Here is an 18,591-nt window from a genome sequence, read left to right as displayed (position 1 = left end):
AGCATTTTTTGTATTTAATCCTCTATCTCTGGTTCTCAATCTTTTTCTTTCACTTACCTACCACTTTAAGTAATCCCTATGCCATCAGTACTTTGAGATTAGTAAAGGATTGCTTAAGGTGGTATGTGAGTGGGAAGGTTGAGAATCACTGCTCTAGACCTAATTGTTACTGAAATATTTTGTTTGAGAAAAATTCTCATTGGCCCATTTCCTTTGAAGTTATGAAACTGTGCACATAATGAGTCAATTAGGTACAATTAAAACAGTGATTTTCACACTTTTTCTTTCCACTCACATACCACTTTAAGCAATCCCTTACTAATCACAGAGCACCTATGACATAGGGAATAGTTAAAGTGGTATGTGAGTGGAAAGAAAAAGATTGAGAACCACTGCTCTATCTTGATTGTAATGGAGTCTATCAGTACAAGCCAATCTGTAGGTGCACAAGCAATTTGGAAAGCAAGTGGTCCATGAAACAAGACCACTGGAGTAAGTTTCAAACCAAGCAGCATTTGTTGATGGGAGATTGGAATGATTTATGGACTTTACTTGCATGTAGGTGTAATTTAATTATGTCTTAGCGGAGTTTGATTAGACTGAACTTGAATCATGGTGCACATTTAGTCTCTTCATCAAAAAAAAGCATATTGATACACGTCAACTGCAAATCCTGGAAGTAGGAGCAAAAAAAAACCACCCTGTTGGAGGAACTTGGCAAGTTGAGCAGTGTCACTAGGGAAAAGGATGGTCAACATTTTATGTGAGACCATTCAAGACTTGTATTATGACTTTAGAGGAAGTGCAGGAAAAGAATACTAAACTGGTTTCAGGGATGCTGGGTTTGCAATTTCAACCAGGCCAGTATTCTCTAGAGTTCAGAAAAATTAGAGGTAATGTCATTTTTTTTTTTTTTCCCCCCCCCCAGTGGTCATTGACACAAGAAAATTCTCACTTGACCCAGCAGGCTGAAGCAGGGATGACATTCCTTCTCATTGAAGAGTTGAGAGGCAGAAAACAAAACCATAATAAGCTGCAGGCAATTTTGGTTCAGATGAGGAGTAATTTCTTTAGAATTTGGAATCCTCTACCCTGTAGGTTTGTGGAGACTCAGCTATTAGGATCATTCTAAACATAGAACAATTACATCAGAGAAACAGGCCCCTTTCACCTTTCTAGTCTGTGTTGAACCATTACCTTTAGAAATTCTTCTTAAATGTTAAAATTGAACCCACATTCACCATCTCAGCTGCCAGCTCATTCCATATTCCCACCACTCTGAATTTCCCCCTAAACCTTTCACCTTTCACTCTTAACCCATGTCTTCTGGTTTGTATCTCCCCTACCCTCAGTGGGAAAAGCTTATCTATATTTACTCTGTCAATCCCACTCAATTTTAAAAACTTCTGTCAAATTTCCCCTCATTCTTTCAAGCTCCAGGGAATAAATTTTTTTGGAAAAATTTTAAATTTAGACATACAACACCGTAACAGGCCATTTTGGCCCATGAGTCCATATCCCCAATTTACACCTCATTAACCTACACCCTCAATATATTTTAAATGGTGGAGGAAGCCAGAGCCTCTAGAGATAACCCACGCAGACACAGGGATAACATACAAACTCCTTCCAGAGAGCACAGGATTCGAACCCAGTCCGGTCCAGTCCCGAAACTCTAACCTGTTTAATTTTTCCTTGTAACACAATTCCTGAAGTCTGGGCAACATCCTAGTAAATGTCTACATTCTTTCCATCTTATTGATATCTTTCCTGTAGTTAGATAACCAAAACTGCACACAATACTTCAAATTTGGCCTCACCAATATCTTATACAACTTTATCATAACATCCCAGCTCCTGTACTCAATACATTGATTTATGGCCAATATGCCAAAAGGTCTCTTTACAACCCTATCCACCTGTGATGCTACTTTCAGGGAATTATGTATCTGTATTCCCAGATCCCTCTGCTCCACTGCACTCAGTGCCCTACCATTTACCATGTTTGTCCTTTCTTGGTTTGTCCTTCAAAAATGCATCACCTTACACTTGTCTGTATTGAATTTCATCTGCGATTTTTCACCCATTTTTCCAGTTAGTCCAGATCCCTTTGCAAGCTTTGAAAATCTTCTTTGTTGTCCACAACACCTCCAACATTAGTGTCATCTGTAAACTTGCTGATCCAATTTACCACATTATCATCCAAATCAATGACATAGATGATAAACAATAATGGTCCCAGCAACGATCCCTGAGGCACACCACAAGTCACAGGCCTCCATGCTGAGAGCCATCATTCATCACTACACTCTCGCTTCTCCCATCCAGCCATTGTCGAATCCAGTTCACTGCTTTACCATGAATACCTAGCGTCTGAGCATTCCTGACTAACCTCCCATGTGGGACCTTACTGAAGTCCATGACTATAATATCTACATCCTTTCTTTCATCAATGTTCTTGGTAACCTCTTTAAAAAGCTCTCTAAGATTGATTGGTTAAACACAACCTATCATGTTCAAAGTCATGATAACTATCCCTCATCAGTCCCTGGTTATCCAAATAATTCTATATTTAGAACACCTTCCAATAATTTACCAACAACTGACATCAGCCTCACCAGCCTATAATTTCCAGTGTTATATTTGGAACCTTTTTTAAAAAACAATGCAAACTACCCTCCAATCCTCCAGAACCACACCTGTGGCAAAGGACATTTTAAATATTTATGCCAAAACCTCTACAATTTTCTAGCCTCCCTCATGGTCCAGGGTGGTGAATCTGTGGAATTCATTGCCACAGAGGGGAGTAGAGGCAGGTTCATTAAATATATTTAAGAGGGAATTAGATATATTTCTTCAGTATAAGGGTATTAAAGGTTATGGAGAGAAGGCAGGGACGGGGTACTGAACTTTAAGATCAGCCATGATCTCGTTGAATGGCGGAGCAGGCTCGAAGGGTCGAATGACCTACTCCTGCTCCTATCTTCTATGTTTCTATGTTTCTATCTTGTCAGGCCCTGGGATTTATCCACCCTTATTTGCTTTAAGACAGCAAATAATCTGTAGAGGTTCCATGACATCCCATGGCTTTATCTCCTTTGTCATCCATCTCTTTGGGTACCATATAAAGCCAACCACTCTGATCAACAAGAGGTGCATTTTATTCCTTACTATCCTTTTACTCTTAATATATGTGTATAAACCCTTAGGATTTTCCTTCGCATTGTTTGCCAAAGTAACCTCATGTTTTTTAACCTTACTGATTTCTTTTTTTTTTTTGAAAATTTTATTTAATCACTTGTCTCAATACCAAACAATTATTCAATTATATATAGATAATGCGATATTGTTCAATTGAAGCTGATACAAATGCATTTATATTTTCCCAAAAATCCCCCCCAAGGAGGAAAATAAAAAAAGACCTAGACTATATATTAATCATTAAACATTATTATTCTCCTGACATAACTATTGTATCTCCGGATTATTGATTGAGAGGAGTGGGTGATGTGCATGATGTGGATGGATTTTTATTAACAAATTCCATATATGGTTCCCAAATCTTATAAAAATTCCCCAATCTTATTCCTTAAATTATAAGTATTTTTTTTCTAATGGTATGTAATTTTGTATTTCAGTGTTCTATCTGTCCATCATTATAAAATTTTGTTTTCCACGTCACTGCTACACATGTTTTTGCTACCGTTATTGCGATATTTTAAAAAAAATTATTGATATTTATCCAACTTCAATTTCACATCTTCATATATATTACCAAGTAAAAATATTCTCAGATCCTTTTGTATTTTTATCTTCATATCATTTGTCCTAATAATATACTCCAATCTTCCCAAAATGTTTACACTCTAACACAGGACCAAACTGAGTGTACAAAGGTCCCTACTTCCTTGTTACATCAAAAACATTTATCAGAAAATTTTGAGTTTAATCATTTTAATTTATATGTTGTATAATACAATTGATGTAAAAAATTATACTGTATCATTTGATATCTAACATTAATTGTATTTGTTACACTTTCTTGGCACAATCTTGATGAAACTTCTTGAATTTGTAGATTTAGATTTTTTTCCTATCTTTGTTTTAATTTATATAATTTTTTTCTATAGTATTTTGTAATTTTATATAGATATTTGTAATAAATTTCTCAATAAATGTATCTGTAATTAAATGTTCAAATTGGCTCTGTTCTGGGAGTCTTAAACTCTCACCTAATTTCCATTTTAAATATATTTTAAGTTGATAGTATGAAAAAATTGTATTATATGATATTTCATATATCTTTAATTTGTTCAAAAGTAATAAAAAATGAGCTAAAAACAATCTTTCTTTCTCTGTTTTCCTTTACTATACCAAATATCAAAAAAAAGGATAATTCAAAGTAAAAGAAATGATGATTTTGTTTTAACAACATCTTTGGTATTTGATAATTTCTAATTCCTCTTTCCATATGAATTCCATTCCATACCTAAAGTAAATGCTTTAATATTGGTACTTCCATTTTCTTTTTCAATAACTCATTATTCCATTTATACAAAAAATACTCTGGTTTGAATTCTCCTATTTTATTCATTTCAATCTGAACACAATTTGATAACAGAAGGACAAAAATCTTAATTGGGATGCTTGGTAATAATTTTTAAAATTTGGTAATTTTAATCCTCCTTATTCAAATTTCCAAGTCAGTCTTCCCAGAGCTACTCTTGGCACTTTATCTCTTGAAATAAATACTGTATTCTTGGAAAAATATTAATCTTGACACAATTTACCCATCCTGTTAAAGTTATTGGCAAATATTTCCTTTTTTTTTTAAATCTTCCTCAATTTTTTTAATAATGATAATAATAATGATAATAAATAATTTATTTAATCTCCATCTATTTTTATTCCTAAATATTTAATTGCTTCACTTTGCCGTTTAATTTTTGTCATTTTTTTTACTTTGTGTATAATCTATACCAAGATTATAAAAATTATATAATCACTCATAAAAATTAACTTTATAACCTGACTATTATTAAAAATAGATCTGTAGATAATATAGTTAAATTTATGAGTTTATTAAGTGTGGCACAAAATGAAAAGAAACCAGCAGTAGCGGTCGCGTTAGATGCAGAAAAAGTATTTGATAGATTGGAATGGAACTTTATATTTAAGGTGTTAAGTATATTTGGCATTTCGACTCTTTTTATAGATTGGATAAAAGCATTATATAATCAACCAAAAGCTAAAATGGTCACACATAGGCAAATATCAAAGTCTTTTTTATTAGAAAGATCATCCAGGCAAGGATACCCGTTATCACCTTTTTTTTATTTAATTTGGCCAGACAACCTTTGTCTCTTCTAATTATTTCCACCAATGAGATTAAAGGTTTTGAACATAAAATTAGTTTATTTGCAGATGATGTTCCAGTTCATTTAACAAAACCAGAAATAACATTGTGCAAATTAAATATAAGATTAGTAGAATCTGATTTATTTCTTGAGCTTTTCCTTGAATTTTTTTTAACTCCAAGTACATCATTTGTTCCATATTGCTTATACCTGCTATCTACCTCTCTCTTCTTCCAAACCAGATCCCCAGTATCCCTCGAAAACCAAGGTTCTCTATGCCTGCTAACCTTGCTTTTAATCTTGTCAGGAACATACAAACTCTATCCTCTCAAAATTTCACCTTGGAGGTCTTCCACTTACCTCACACATCCTTGCCCAAAAGCAACTTATCCCAATCCACGCATTCAAGATCCTTTCACGTTTCCTCAAAATTGGACTTCCTCCAATTTAGAATCTCAATCCGAGGCCCAGACTTATCCTTCTCCATAACTAAAGGCATTATGCTCACTGGACTGAAAATGTTCCCCTACACATACTTCTGTCACCTGTCCTGTCTCGTTCCATAAAAGGAGATCCAGTATTGCATTCTCTCTAGTTGGTACCTCTATATATTGATTTTAAAAACCTTCTTGAACTCATTGACAAACTCCAGGCCATCCAGCCCTTCTACAGTATGGGAGTCCCAGCCAATATGTGGAAAATTAAAATCTCCTATGACCACAACCTTGTGTTTCCTGCAGCTGTCTGCTATCTCTCTCCAGATTTTCTCCTCCAATTCTCATTGAATATTGGGCAGTCTTTAATACAATCCCATGAGTGTGGTCATATATTTCTCATTCTCAACTTCCGCCCCCCCCCCCACTCCAAATATAGCTTCAATAGATGAACCCTCTGAGTACAGCTATGATATTTTTCCTGATAAGCCACTCCTCCCCCTTTCATCCCCCACCATACTATCACATCGAAAGCAATGGAAGCCCGGAACATTGAGCTGCCAGTCGTGCCCCTCCTGCAACCAAGTTTCACTAATGGCCACAATGTCATGATTCCATGTGCTCATCCACAGTCTAAGCTCATCGGCCTTTCCTACAGTACTTCTTGCTTTGAAATAGATGCAACTGAGAACATTTTCACATCTTCTCCCTCCTCCACTCCTCTAGCTGCTCTGACACTCTAATTCTAAACCCAGCAGAGAAGCACTCACAAACCTTCCCACAAGAATATTAGTCCCCCTCCAATTTCAGATGCAAACCATCCCATTGGAACAGGTCCCACCTTCCCTAAAAGTGAGCCCAATGATCCAGAAATCCTCCTTCTTGCACCATGACTTCAACCACATGTTGAGCTGCATTATCTTCTTATTTCTAACCTCTCTAGCACATGGCACAGGTAGCAATCCTGAGGTCACAACCCTGGAGGTCCTGTCCTTCAACATGACACCTAACACCCTGAACTCTCTTTGCAGGACCTCCTTACCCATGTCATTGGTCCCTCCATGGACCACAACATCTGGCTGCTCACCCTCTCTCCTGAGAATGCCGTGAATTCAATCTGAGATATCTCAGACTCTGGCACCAGGGAGGCAATATATCATCCAGGATACTCAATCTCTTCCACAAAACCTCATCTGTCCCCTAACTATGGAATCCTCTATCACTGCAGTTTGCCTCTTTTCCTCCCTTCCCTTAGCCACAGGAGCAGACTCCATGCCAGAGACCTGAATGCCATGTCTTGTCCCTGGTAGGTTCACCACCCCAATACCCCCCCCCCGGCCAAAAGTACCCAACATGATATACTTGTTATTGTGGGGAGCAGCCACAGGGGTGCCCAACATTGCCTGCCTGTTCCCTTTCCCTCTCCTGACTGTCACCCATCTGTCCTTCTCCTGTCTCCTAGGTTTGATCATGCCCCTGTAACTTGTCTATCAGCTCCTCTTCCTCCTAAATGATCCAGAGTTCATCCAACTCCAGTTCTTTAACTCAGCTTGTCAGGCGTTGCAACTGGACTTCATCTTGCAGATGAAGTTGTCAGAGATACTGTTGGTTTCCTTGACAACCCACATTCCCCTGACTTGGCTGTAATTCCCACTGTTTATGACTAGAGGAACAAAATGTGATTCCTAAAACCTGCCCTTACCTGGCCCTCCCTGCTGAATCCTTTATGTTCCTTGAATAGGGTGGCCCTTTCTTAAATGACCACTCCACTACAAAGTCCCTCACCTTTATAGTGATACTCAGCTTCTTCCTCCAATCAGCTTCTGTTGCGTCACTCCTTTTTAAATTCTAATTGCTCCCGCTCCTTTGGTCACCTGACCTCTCGCTCCAATCAGCTTCTTCCTCCAATCTTGGATAAGTACTTTTTCTTAGATAATTTAGCAGTACATCATGCAAAGTGCTGATAGTTCTATGAGGTGCAGAAGGGAAATGTGCATTTAGTTTTACGTGTAGAATGGAGGAGGATTGATAAAAAGCATATGGAACATAAAAAGATTGAACGAAACAATTTAATTTTACTTTTCTCTTTTTATAAATTAAATCAAATGTCATTATTTTTGCCGATTCAAATTAATAGTCTTGTTTTTTTTTAATCCCTAATCCTCATTTGGCAGCAGAATGCCATCAAGTGCTGAATGATTGCCCAGGGATACAACAGGAAAAGAGCTGAAACCAGGAGTCTAAAGGAACAGTGCATTTTGCAGCCAGTCCTGGTGCTGGAACCCAAGCCAGCTGGTCAGGTTAGTCAGAATGAATCTCAGATGAGCAATTTCTCCATTGTATTAATTCACAAGATGTGGGAATTAACAGCAATGTCACCAGTTACTGCCAACAATGTGAAGTTTCTCACCGGAGCCACAACCACCAGGCTCCCAAAGGATAGTGCTATCATACTGCCCCTAATTGATTTTTCTTTCTAAATGGTGCTCTTTACATGGCTCAAGGCAAGCTAGAGATGATTTGTTGGAATTCTCGCTGTAGTAGGAATGTGACAAAGAAACTTGCATCTTAAAGATAAGGAGTTGCTGAACCACATTCTTGAAATTCAGTTCACCTTCACATTATTGGGAGATATGTCTTCAAAAGGCATGCAATGGTGCTATTCCCAAATGTGTTGTGAGAAGGAAATTATTTCCTCTTGAACTACAAAAGTTCACTTGGGGAAGGCATCTTTTTTTTTTATTTTTCACACTATAAACCATATTGATCAAGATACATACAGACATTTTTCTTCTTAAATATATACAGTGTCGGTTTTTTCCCCCTCCTTTCCTTCCCTCCCTCACCCCCTTCCCCATTTATTTGAAGTTCAATCTATAAGATACATTAAACCCGTTAAACAATGTTGTCACTTAATAAAAATAAACAAGAAATTTTACTGAGTCAGTTCTTTTCGTTATCTTCTCCTTCTGTCATTTTAGGTGGTGGAAGTCCATGGTAGGATTTCTTTATTGTGTTTCATGTATGGCTCCCATATTTGTTCGAATATTGTTTGTTTCCTCGTTCTCCTTTTCTTGCAGTTTGATGTACATGTTTGTTACAAATTTTTTAATTATTTATGTGTCTGTAATCACATATTCAAAATTGCTTCCTTCTGGTAACCTCAGACTGTTTCCCAATTTGTCCTTCAAGTAGGTTTTCAGTTGGTAGTATGCAAACATTGTATCGTGAGTTATATTTATCCTTCATTTGTTCAAAGGATAATAATTTATTTCCCGAAAAACAATTTTCTTTTCTTTTGATCCCTTTTCTCTCCCATTCTCTAAAGGAAAGGTTATCTATTGTGAAAGGGATTAGCTGATTTTGCGTCAATATTAGTTTTGGTAGTTGGTAATTTGTTTTATTCCTTTCTACATGAATCTACTTCCAAATGTTGAGCAGATGATGCAATACTGGTGAGTTCCTACATTGCACCAATTTTTCATTCCATTTATGTAGTATATGTTCAGGTATCTTCTCTCCTATTTTATCTAGTTCTAATCTGGTCCAATCTGGTTTTTCCCTTGTTTGATAAAAATCTGATACGTATCTTAATTGTGCGGCTCTATAATAATTCTTAAAATTTGGTAGTTGTAAGCCTCCTTGTTTATACCAATCTGTTAATTTATCTAGTGCTATCCTCGGTTTCCCCCCTTCTCATAATAATTTCCTTATTATTTTCTTTAACTCCTTGAAGAATTTCTCTGTTAGGTGTATTGGTAATGACTGAAATAGGTATTGTATCCTTGGGAAAATATTCATTTTAATACAGTTTATCCTTCCTATCAGTGTTAGTGGTAAGTCTTTCCAATGCTCTAAGTCGTCTTGTAATTTTTTCATTAATGGATGGTAATTGAGTTTATATAGATGGCCGAGTTTTTTATTTAGTTGTATACCTAGGTATCGCATTGCTTCTGTTTGCCATCTAAATGGCGATTCTTTCTTAAACTTTGTGAAATCCGCATTATTCTTTGGCATTGCTTCACTTTTATTTGCGTTGATCTTGTACCCCGATACTTCTCCATATTCCTTCAATTTCCTATGTAATTCTTTTATTGATATTTCTGGTTCTGTTAAGTATATTATAACGTCATCTGCAAATAGACTGATTTTATATTCCTTCTCTTTTATTTTTATCCCTTTATTTTATTTTCTGTTCTTATCAGTTCTGCTAGTGGTTCTATGGCTAACGCGAACAATAAGGGAGATAGTGGGCATCCCAATCTTGTTGATCTGCTTAAGTTAAATTGTTTTGATATATATCCATTTACTGTCACTTTCGCCAATGGCCCCTTATATAATGCTTTAATCCAATTAATATATTTCTCTGGTAGGTTGAATGTTGGTAGTACTTTGAATAAATAATTCCATTCTACTCTGTCAAAGGCCTTCTCTGCGTCTAAAGCAACCGCTACTGTTGGAGTTTTATTTCCTTCTACTGCATGAATTAAGTTAATAAATTTACAGATATTGTCTGTTGTTTATCTTTTTTTAATAAATCCAGTTTGGTCTAGATTTACTATTTTTGGTACATAGTCGGCCAATCTTTTTGCTAATAGTTTAGCTATTATCTTATAATCTGTGTTAAGTAGAGATATTGGTCTATATGATGCTGGTGCAAGTGGATCTTTCACTGTCTTTGGTATTACTGTAATTATTGCTGTTTTGCATGAGTCTGGTATGCTTTGTGTTTTATTAATCTGCTTGATTACTTCCACGAGGGGAGGAATTAATAAGTCTTTAAATGTTTTATAGAATTCTATTGGGAATCCATCCTCTCCTGTGTTTTATTGTTTGGTAGTTTTTTTAATACCTCCTGTAATTCTATTTCAAATGGTTTTATTAATTTTGCTCCTCTGTTTGTAATTTCGGTAGTTCAATTTTAGTTAGAAATTCCTCTATTTTGTCTTCTTTCCCTTCGTTTTCAGTTTGATATAAGTTGCTCATAGAATTCCCTGAAGTTTTCATTGATCTCCGTTGGATTATATGTAATTTGTTTGTCCTTTTTCCTTAATGCCAATACCATTCTTTTAGTTTGTTCTGTCTTAAGCTGCCACACTAGGATTTTGTGCGTTTTTTCTCTTAGCTCATAATATTTCTGTTTTGTCTTCATTATGTTCTTCTCCACCTTATATGTGTGTAGTGTTTCATATTTTATTTTTTTATCTGCCAATTCTCATCTTTTAGTTGTATCTTCTTTTATTCCTAATTCTTTTTCTATATTTGTTATTTCCCTTTCCAACTGTTCTGTTTCCCGACTGTAGTCCTTCTTCATCTTAGTTACATAACTTACTATTTGCCCTCTGATGAACGCTTTCATTGCGTCCCATAGTATAAACTTATCTTTCACTGATTCTGTATTTATTTCAAAGTACATTTTAATTAGTCGTTCAATGAATTCTCTAAAATCCTGTCTTTTAAGTAGCATGGAGTTTAATCTCCATCTATACATTCTTGGTGGGATGTCCTCTAGCTCTATTGCCAATAACAGGGGTGAGTGGTCCGATGATAGTCTAGCTTTATATTCCGTTTTCCTAACTCTCCCTTGAATGTGGGCTGATAACAGGAATAGGCCTATCCTTGAGTATGTTTTATGTCTACCCGAGTAATATGAATATTCATTTTCCTTTGGGTGTTGTTTCCTCCATATATCCAAAAGTTGCATTTCTTGCATCGATTTAATTATAAATTTGGTTACTTTGTTCTTTCTGTTAATTTTTTTCCCAGTTTTATCCATGTTTGAGTCCAAATTAAGGTTAAAATCCCCTCCTATTAGAATGTTCCCTTGCGTATCTGCTATCTTCAAAAATATATCTTGCATAAATTTTTGATCTTCTTCATTAGGTGAATATACATTGAGTAAATTCCAAAATTCTGAATATATCTGACATTTTATCATTACATATCTCCCTGCTGGATCTATTATTTCCTCTTCTATTTTGATTGGTACATTTTTATTGATTAATATAGCTACTCCTCTGGCTTTTGAATTATATGATGCTGCTGTTACATGTCCTATCCAATCTCTCTTTAATTTTTTGTGCTCCACTTCAGTTAAGTGTGTTTCTTGCACGAATGCTATATCAATTTTTTTCTTTTTTCAGTAAATTTAACAGTTTCTTCATTTTGATTTGGTTATGTATTCCATTAATATTTAAAGTCATATAGTTCAACATAGTCATTTCATACTTTGTTTATCTTTCCTTTCCGTTTCCTCATCACCACCTTCCCTTTTTATCCATTTCTGCTTTCTTTTTTTGAACACATTATAAGACAACATTTCTAAAACATAAAATATTTCCATATTCTCATATCTAAAATTCCTTTAACCCCAATAGTCCCTCCCCTTTCTGAGTTGCCCTTTGTCCCTTGTCGGGCAACCACATCTCCCCTCTCCATTTGGATTTGCGAATCCGCTCGCAAGCGTCAACTGATTTCGCAGTGACTGTTATTCTTTGGGGAAGGCATCTTGAAGGTGTGATTGGCTGAGGAGCTACAGCACTTTACTCCAGCATCAAGTCAGTCGTGCATCTGTTTGGAGGCTGTGACTATCATTGCATTTCTTGTTCTGGATAGTGGAGGTTGCAGGCTTGGTGAGTTTTTTTTCCCAAAAACATTGTTAAGTTGGAAAGTACAAAGTCCCTGAACACACTAAACTGTATACTGATGCACTTTAATAAAATCTGGAATGTGTACTTGAATTGTGTGTGAAATGTTTGATTATACATTTAAAACTGGAGTACAGAGCCAAATACAGGAAAAAAAAAGTGTCTTTGTCTCAGACATTATTGAGAACACTGTATCATCCAGGTCATTTGTAAAAATAACAAAGAGCAGGGGTCCTAGAACAGATTCATGCGAAACCCCAGGTCGCTGACCTCCAGGCGGAATACTTCCTGCCAACCACTCCTCTGCCAATTCTGAATCCACACAGCCAAGTTTCCATGGATCCCATGCCTCATGACTTTCTGAAAGAGTCTCTCAGATGGACCCTTGTCAAATGCCTTACTAAAATCCATGTACACTACATCTACAGCCCTACCTTCATCAATTTCTTTTGTTACCTCCTCGAAAAACTCAGACTTGCTCCTCAGAAAGCCATGCTGACTATCCCTGGGAAGACTGTACTTCTCTAAATGCTCGTAATTCCTGTCCCAAAGAATCCTCTCCAATAGAATGAACACCACTGATCTAAGACTCATCTGTCTATAATCCCCAGGATTCTCCCTTTTATCTTTTATAAAAAATGGTACCACATTTGCCATTCTCTAATCCTCTGGCACCTCCCCTGTGGCCAAGGAGGATGCAAAGATCTTTGCCAATGCCCTAGCAATCTCTTCCCTCCCTTCCCATAGCAACCAGGGGGTTATATCTTGTCCAGTCCCAGAGTCTAATCAATCCTTAAATTTTTAACAAGATTCACACTGCTTTTTCATCTCAACCTGGTCCAGCACAAAAGCTTATCCCAGTCTGATCTCACCTTGACCCAGGGTCCTTTTATCTGCTGAATACTGAAGCAAAGAACCATAGATTTTTGAGTGATACCCTTTGTATAAGGTGACCCCAAAATCTGGCACTTACAGCTGACCAGTGGATGTAGTTAAAAGAAAATCACAATATTTTAATAACAAAGGTTTTAATTGCACATTTTTAAATAAACTACCATTGGGTCCTTTAACAAGCTGTTTAAAGCCTGTAGAGATCCGATAGCAGGCGGATGGACCCCACAGGAAAGCACTGAGACTTAACTGATAACTAACAGGCATGCGTGAGGTTGCTTCAGAGTCGGCAAGAAGATGGCAGTGGTGTTTAGACTTCACCATCAAGGTTCGGATTTTAAAACCAAGTGTATAGGATGACCCTGGTATCAAGGTGAAATGTTTAAGTTCGAGGACATATATAGTATTCATTTAGGATCTCCTCTGCCTCTAGGCACATGTTGCTTCCATGATCCTTAAGTGGCCCTACATTCACTCTTTGTCATCCTTCTGTTCTTCATGTGTGCCCCATCAATCCCTCTTGCGGTAAAGAGGTGGCAGTCAATATTTTGGAAGTTGAAGTCCCCATTAACAACATATTATTTCTGAACCATTCCAAAATCTGTTCCTCAGTGTCCCGGGGGCTATTTGGAGGCCTATAGATGACTCCCAATGCAGTGATTGCTCCCTTCCTATTTCTGCCTTCCACTCACACCAACTCAGTAGATACTCCCTGCACAGTGTTTTCCCTTTCTGCAGCTGTGATACTATCCTGACCAGTAAAGCTATTCCCCTAACCCCCTTCCTTTTACCTCCCATCCTATCCCTTTTAAAACATCTAATCCCTGGTACCTGCACCAGCAAGTCCTGTCCTTGCAAGAGCCAAGTCTCTGTAATGGCAACAACATCGTAATTCCATCTCCTTCATTCCTAATACTCCTTGCATTGAAGTAGCCAGATTTTAAACCCTCTGACTCTATTTATGCTTCCTCCCCTACCTGACCTTCCTCACAAACCCACAACACATTTACAATCTTTTGCATTTTCCAGTAAAACAACTGAAGAATTCACCAAATGATTTCAAAAGTTGCCTTGTGTCCTATCTCATTCTCTTTTTAATTTATTTCACAGGTTATTAGGAGTGGATTTGCTGATGGGAAGTTTAACCCAAACATCAGGTCAAGACCTGAATGAGTTGCTCAGCTCATCATCCACTGGTGAAAATTGGAAGTTGAACACAGAAACAGAAAATACTGTTCAAACTGGGAAGAAACAATACAAGTGTTCTTTGTGTGAGAAGGGGTTCACCCGTTCATACACCCTGCTGAGACACCAACGAATTCACACAGGGGAAAGGCCATACACCTGTTCCGTATGTGGGAAAGGCTTCACTTCTTCATCCAACCTACAGACACACCAACTCGTTCATACTGAAGTGAGACCTTTTAAATGCCCTGAATGCAAGAAGAGCTTCAAAAGCAAATCTCATCTACTGAAACACCAACAAACTCACACGGGGGAGAGGCCTTTCACCTGTTCTGTGTGTGGGAAGGGACTCAGTTCTTCATCCAACCTACAGACGCACCAACTCATTCACACCAATACAAGACCTTTTAAATGTTCGCAATGTAAGAAAGGCTTTAAAAACAGCAGTGATCTGCTAAAACACCAGCATACTCACAGTGGAGAGAGACCCTTCACATGTTCTGTGTGTGGTAAGGGATTCACTTCTTCATCCAACCTCACTGGACACCAACTTGTTCACACTGATAAGAGACCCTTTAAATGCTGTGAGTGCGTGAAGTGCTTTAAAAGCAAACAGGAATTGCTGAAACACCAACGTACTCACACTCTGGAAAAGCCATTTACCTGCTCCCAATGTGGGAAAGGGTTTGCTCGGTCATCAAGCCAACGCGCTCATCAATGTACTAAGAAGCCTTTCTCCTGCTCTTTCTGTGGTAAGGTGTTTAAGCGTTCCCTTAATCTTGCTGCACACCAATGTATTCACACCAATCAGGGATCATTTCAGTTTTCTGACTGTGACAGAAGTTTTAACAATGGAAATGATTTGCTGATATGGCGTCACAGTCATGCAGGTGAGAGGCCATTTACCTGTCCTGTTTGTGGAAAAGGATTCACTCTGTCATCTACTCTGCTGAGACACCAACTCATTCACACTGGAGAGAGACCATTTGTTTGCTCTGTGTGTGGAAAGGGGTTCACTTTGTCAGCTGACCTGCTGAAGCACCAGCGAATTCACACTGGAGAGAAACCATTTAACTGCATGCTGTGCGGAAAAAAGTTCAGATGTTCGACCAACCTCAATGTCCATCAACGTGTGCATACTGGAGAAAGACCCTTCACCTGCTCTGTATGTGGGAAGGGATACATTCTGTCTTCCCACTTGCTGAGACATCAACTTGTTCACACGGATCAGAGACCTTTTAAATGTTTTAACTGTGAGAAGAGCTTTAAACACAAAAGTGATTTGCTGAGACACCAACGTACTCACACTTTGGAAAGGCCATTTTCATGTTCTGTATGTGGGAAGAAATTTGCCCTGTCATCATATTTACTGAGGCATGAACTCACTCACAATGGAGAGCGCCCATTTACTTGCTCAGTGTGCAGGAAGGGATTCACACAGTCATCAACCTTACTGAGGCACCAGCTCACTCATACTGGAGAGTGGCCGTTCACTTGCACAGTGTGTGGAAAGGGATTTACTTGCACTTCCCATCTCACTGAACACAAACGTGTTCATACTGATGAGAGATGGTTTCCTCTTTGTGTGGCAAATGAATCAAAAAATTCTAACATTGGAGACACCAATTTCTTCTCACTCGGGCGAGACAATCCATCTCATATATGTGTCAAAAGGGATTCGCTTCCCTGAACAAGAGTTAATTCAATTTGATCAAATACCTTTAAGACCAGGCTAAGATATGCTGTAAGGAAAAGTGACTTTCAAAACACTGATGTAATTGCCCTTAGGAGAGGCCATTCAGAGTTTCACAAATGGTACAGAATTAGTGTTTGATTTTCTAACGAGCTCACAAGTGGCCACAGTAAAATGTTGATTTTCCAGTGTCTATTCAGAAATCATAATGGTTTGGCACCTGGCGTACTCATCAGAATGCATAGTGCTTGTCCACAGATGAGCACCCCTATAAAGAAGGCTGAGTAATTATTACTTGGCATGTGAGCCAGATGTGCCATTGGTATCAGGAAAACTGGGAGACTGGTTGCAACCAGAGCCTTAATCCAGAGTGTACATGAGATGTGCATCTGAAACTGAGGGTAATCGGGCTATGCATCTGCAGCTGGGGTCCAGAACGTGGACTATGCAGTAGAGCTGGGTCTAGTGCATGGACCTAACCAGGCACATCACAAAACATATCAACACTTCAGACCCTAGCCCTGGTTGTACATCTCGCCCATTTTCCTTGTAACACAAGCTGAAATGGACCAGGTTCATTTATCATGGATGTGTCAGGCAGGAAGGAAACCACAACAGTCACCACACGGTTGGTTTATTTCAGCCAGGAGATTATTGTGACCAACTTTGAGGTTCTATTGGGTCAAGACTTGAAATTGGTGCCGGTGACTGATTTTTATCTGGTATAATTTAATTCTATTATATTCCATCAATTCCATACATGGAAATTACACCACCAAATTATTTCTAATGTGGGTTGACTTACCTCAGTTATGTGACAATAGGTAACTATTACTGTACTTTCTAATCTTTAAATTGAGAGTAAAAAGTCACAGATCTATGGAAAAAAATTAAGTTAATGGAGTGATAGAATTTAACATTGAGTTGTGTTACACAATAACCTGAGGGGAATAAAATGAAGTAAAGATGTTCCAAATCAGTGTACACGATCAAAATGAGACCAGAGGAAATTTTATTTTCACATATAGTGGAATAATTGATTTTATTTTAACTTCAATGAAGTTTTTGGAAAAGAAAATATATCTAACATTCATGGAAGAGTAAAAACTCTAAAATGCTGGAGGCACTCAGCTGGTTTATTCAGCATCAATAAGATCTTTTGACAAAGGTATATTGCCTACGTTTCGGGCCTGAGCCCTTCTTCAAGGGAATATCACAAAAGGCAGAAGCCGGATATATCAGAAAGTCTCAGAATTCAAACAAAGGAAGAGGAATCCAGGCCAAGAAAAGGTGTTAATTAGATGTTATAAGGGTCTAGGTGGAATTTATCTGTGCAAAATGAGACAGGCAGACGACAGGGGAATCAAGGGGGTGGGGAGATGGGAAATTTTAACAAAAGCCGGAGAAGTCGATACTAATGCCATCCGGATGGAGGATGCCCAGTCAGAAGATGAGATGTTGTTCCTCTAATTTACAGGTGGTCTCAGTCTGACAGTATATGAAACATGTCGACAAGGTAGTGGGATGGAGAATTGAAATGGGTAGCCACTGGGAGATCTATGCCATTGCGACGGACTGAGCTGAGGTGCTCAACTAAGCAATCTCCCAGTCTGCGTCTAGTCTCTCCAAAGTAGAGACCACAGAGGGAGCACCAGATGGAGTAGATGACCCCTGCAGATTTACAAGTGAACTGATGCTTCACTTAGAAGGACTGTTTGGGGCCCTGAATGGTGGTGAGGGAAGAGATGTGGGCACAAGTGGAGCACCTCCTGCAGTCACAGTGCATGGAAGAATCTTGCTTATGTAAACAGAGGTTTAATAATGTGGAAAGTAGTGACTTGGACTTGATTAGATAAGCACAGACAGAAAACACTTGTAAATGCCGAAATGTTAAGACAGAAGATTGTGTATTAGTTTGTGGGTGTGACGATACTACAAATGAATTTACATATACCATGTCTCAATAAGTTCTGTAGGATTTAGACATGAATAATATCCAAAAAGTTGATCTTCATCTATCCTTAAGTTCAGATAATTTCACATCTATCATGCTATATTTTAACTGCCAAATTCACCAATTAAATGTAAGGTTTACCTAACTTGTATTCTGCATCCCCTCAAACAAAATTAAAAATCCAACATTAATTTTAAACGCCAGATTGTGGCTAACATTCAGTTAAATAATTACAAAACTTTGAGATAAAAAAAATTCACATTACTGTAAAGAAAATGAGAAGATTTATAAAGAAAACTTCCTTGTAAATTACAGATTAGAAGAATTCCAACTCTCCTCAGCCAAAACTCAACAAAAAAAAAAGCAGTTTGGGCCACACATGGATCATTGTGGGTTGGAAAAGTGAGGGGACACTGGGACTGCCATCGAG

General features: G+C 37.8%; 1 protein-coding gene across 5 annotated transcripts in view; it reads left to right on the top strand.

Annotated features, from left to right (window-relative positions):
* Positions 1 to 18,331, top strand: part of LOC138744546 (oocyte zinc finger protein XlCOF7.1-like) — a 29,047-nt gene extending 10,716 nt beyond the window's left edge. For 2 of the 5 annotated variants that reach the window (XM_069900894.1, XM_069900896.1), the window contains exons 2-3: positions 7,969 to 8,091; positions 14,440 to 18,331. In XM_069900894.1, the coding sequence (XP_069756995.1) occupies positions 14,462 to 16,204 (1,743 nt within the window). In that variant the 5' untranslated portion in view covers positions 7,969 to 8,091; positions 14,440 to 14,461 and the 3' untranslated portion in view covers positions 16,205 to 18,331. Of the gene's footprint in view, positions 1 to 7,965; positions 8,092 to 14,439 lie in introns of all 5 variants that reach the window. The other 3 variants (XM_069900897.1, XM_069900895.1, XM_069900898.1) reach the window with 2 other exon arrangements.
* The last annotated feature ends 260 nt before the right edge of the window (positions 18,332 to 18,591 follow it).

The sequence above is a fragment of the Narcine bancroftii genome, chromosome 10 (genome assembly GCF_036971445.1).
Source record: "Narcine bancroftii isolate sNarBan1 chromosome 10, sNarBan1.hap1, whole genome shotgun sequence".
Classification (NCBI taxonomy): domain Eukaryota; kingdom Metazoa; phylum Chordata; class Chondrichthyes; order Torpediniformes; family Narcinidae; genus Narcine; species Narcine bancroftii.
This window is presented reverse-complemented; position numbering and strand designations above follow the sequence as displayed.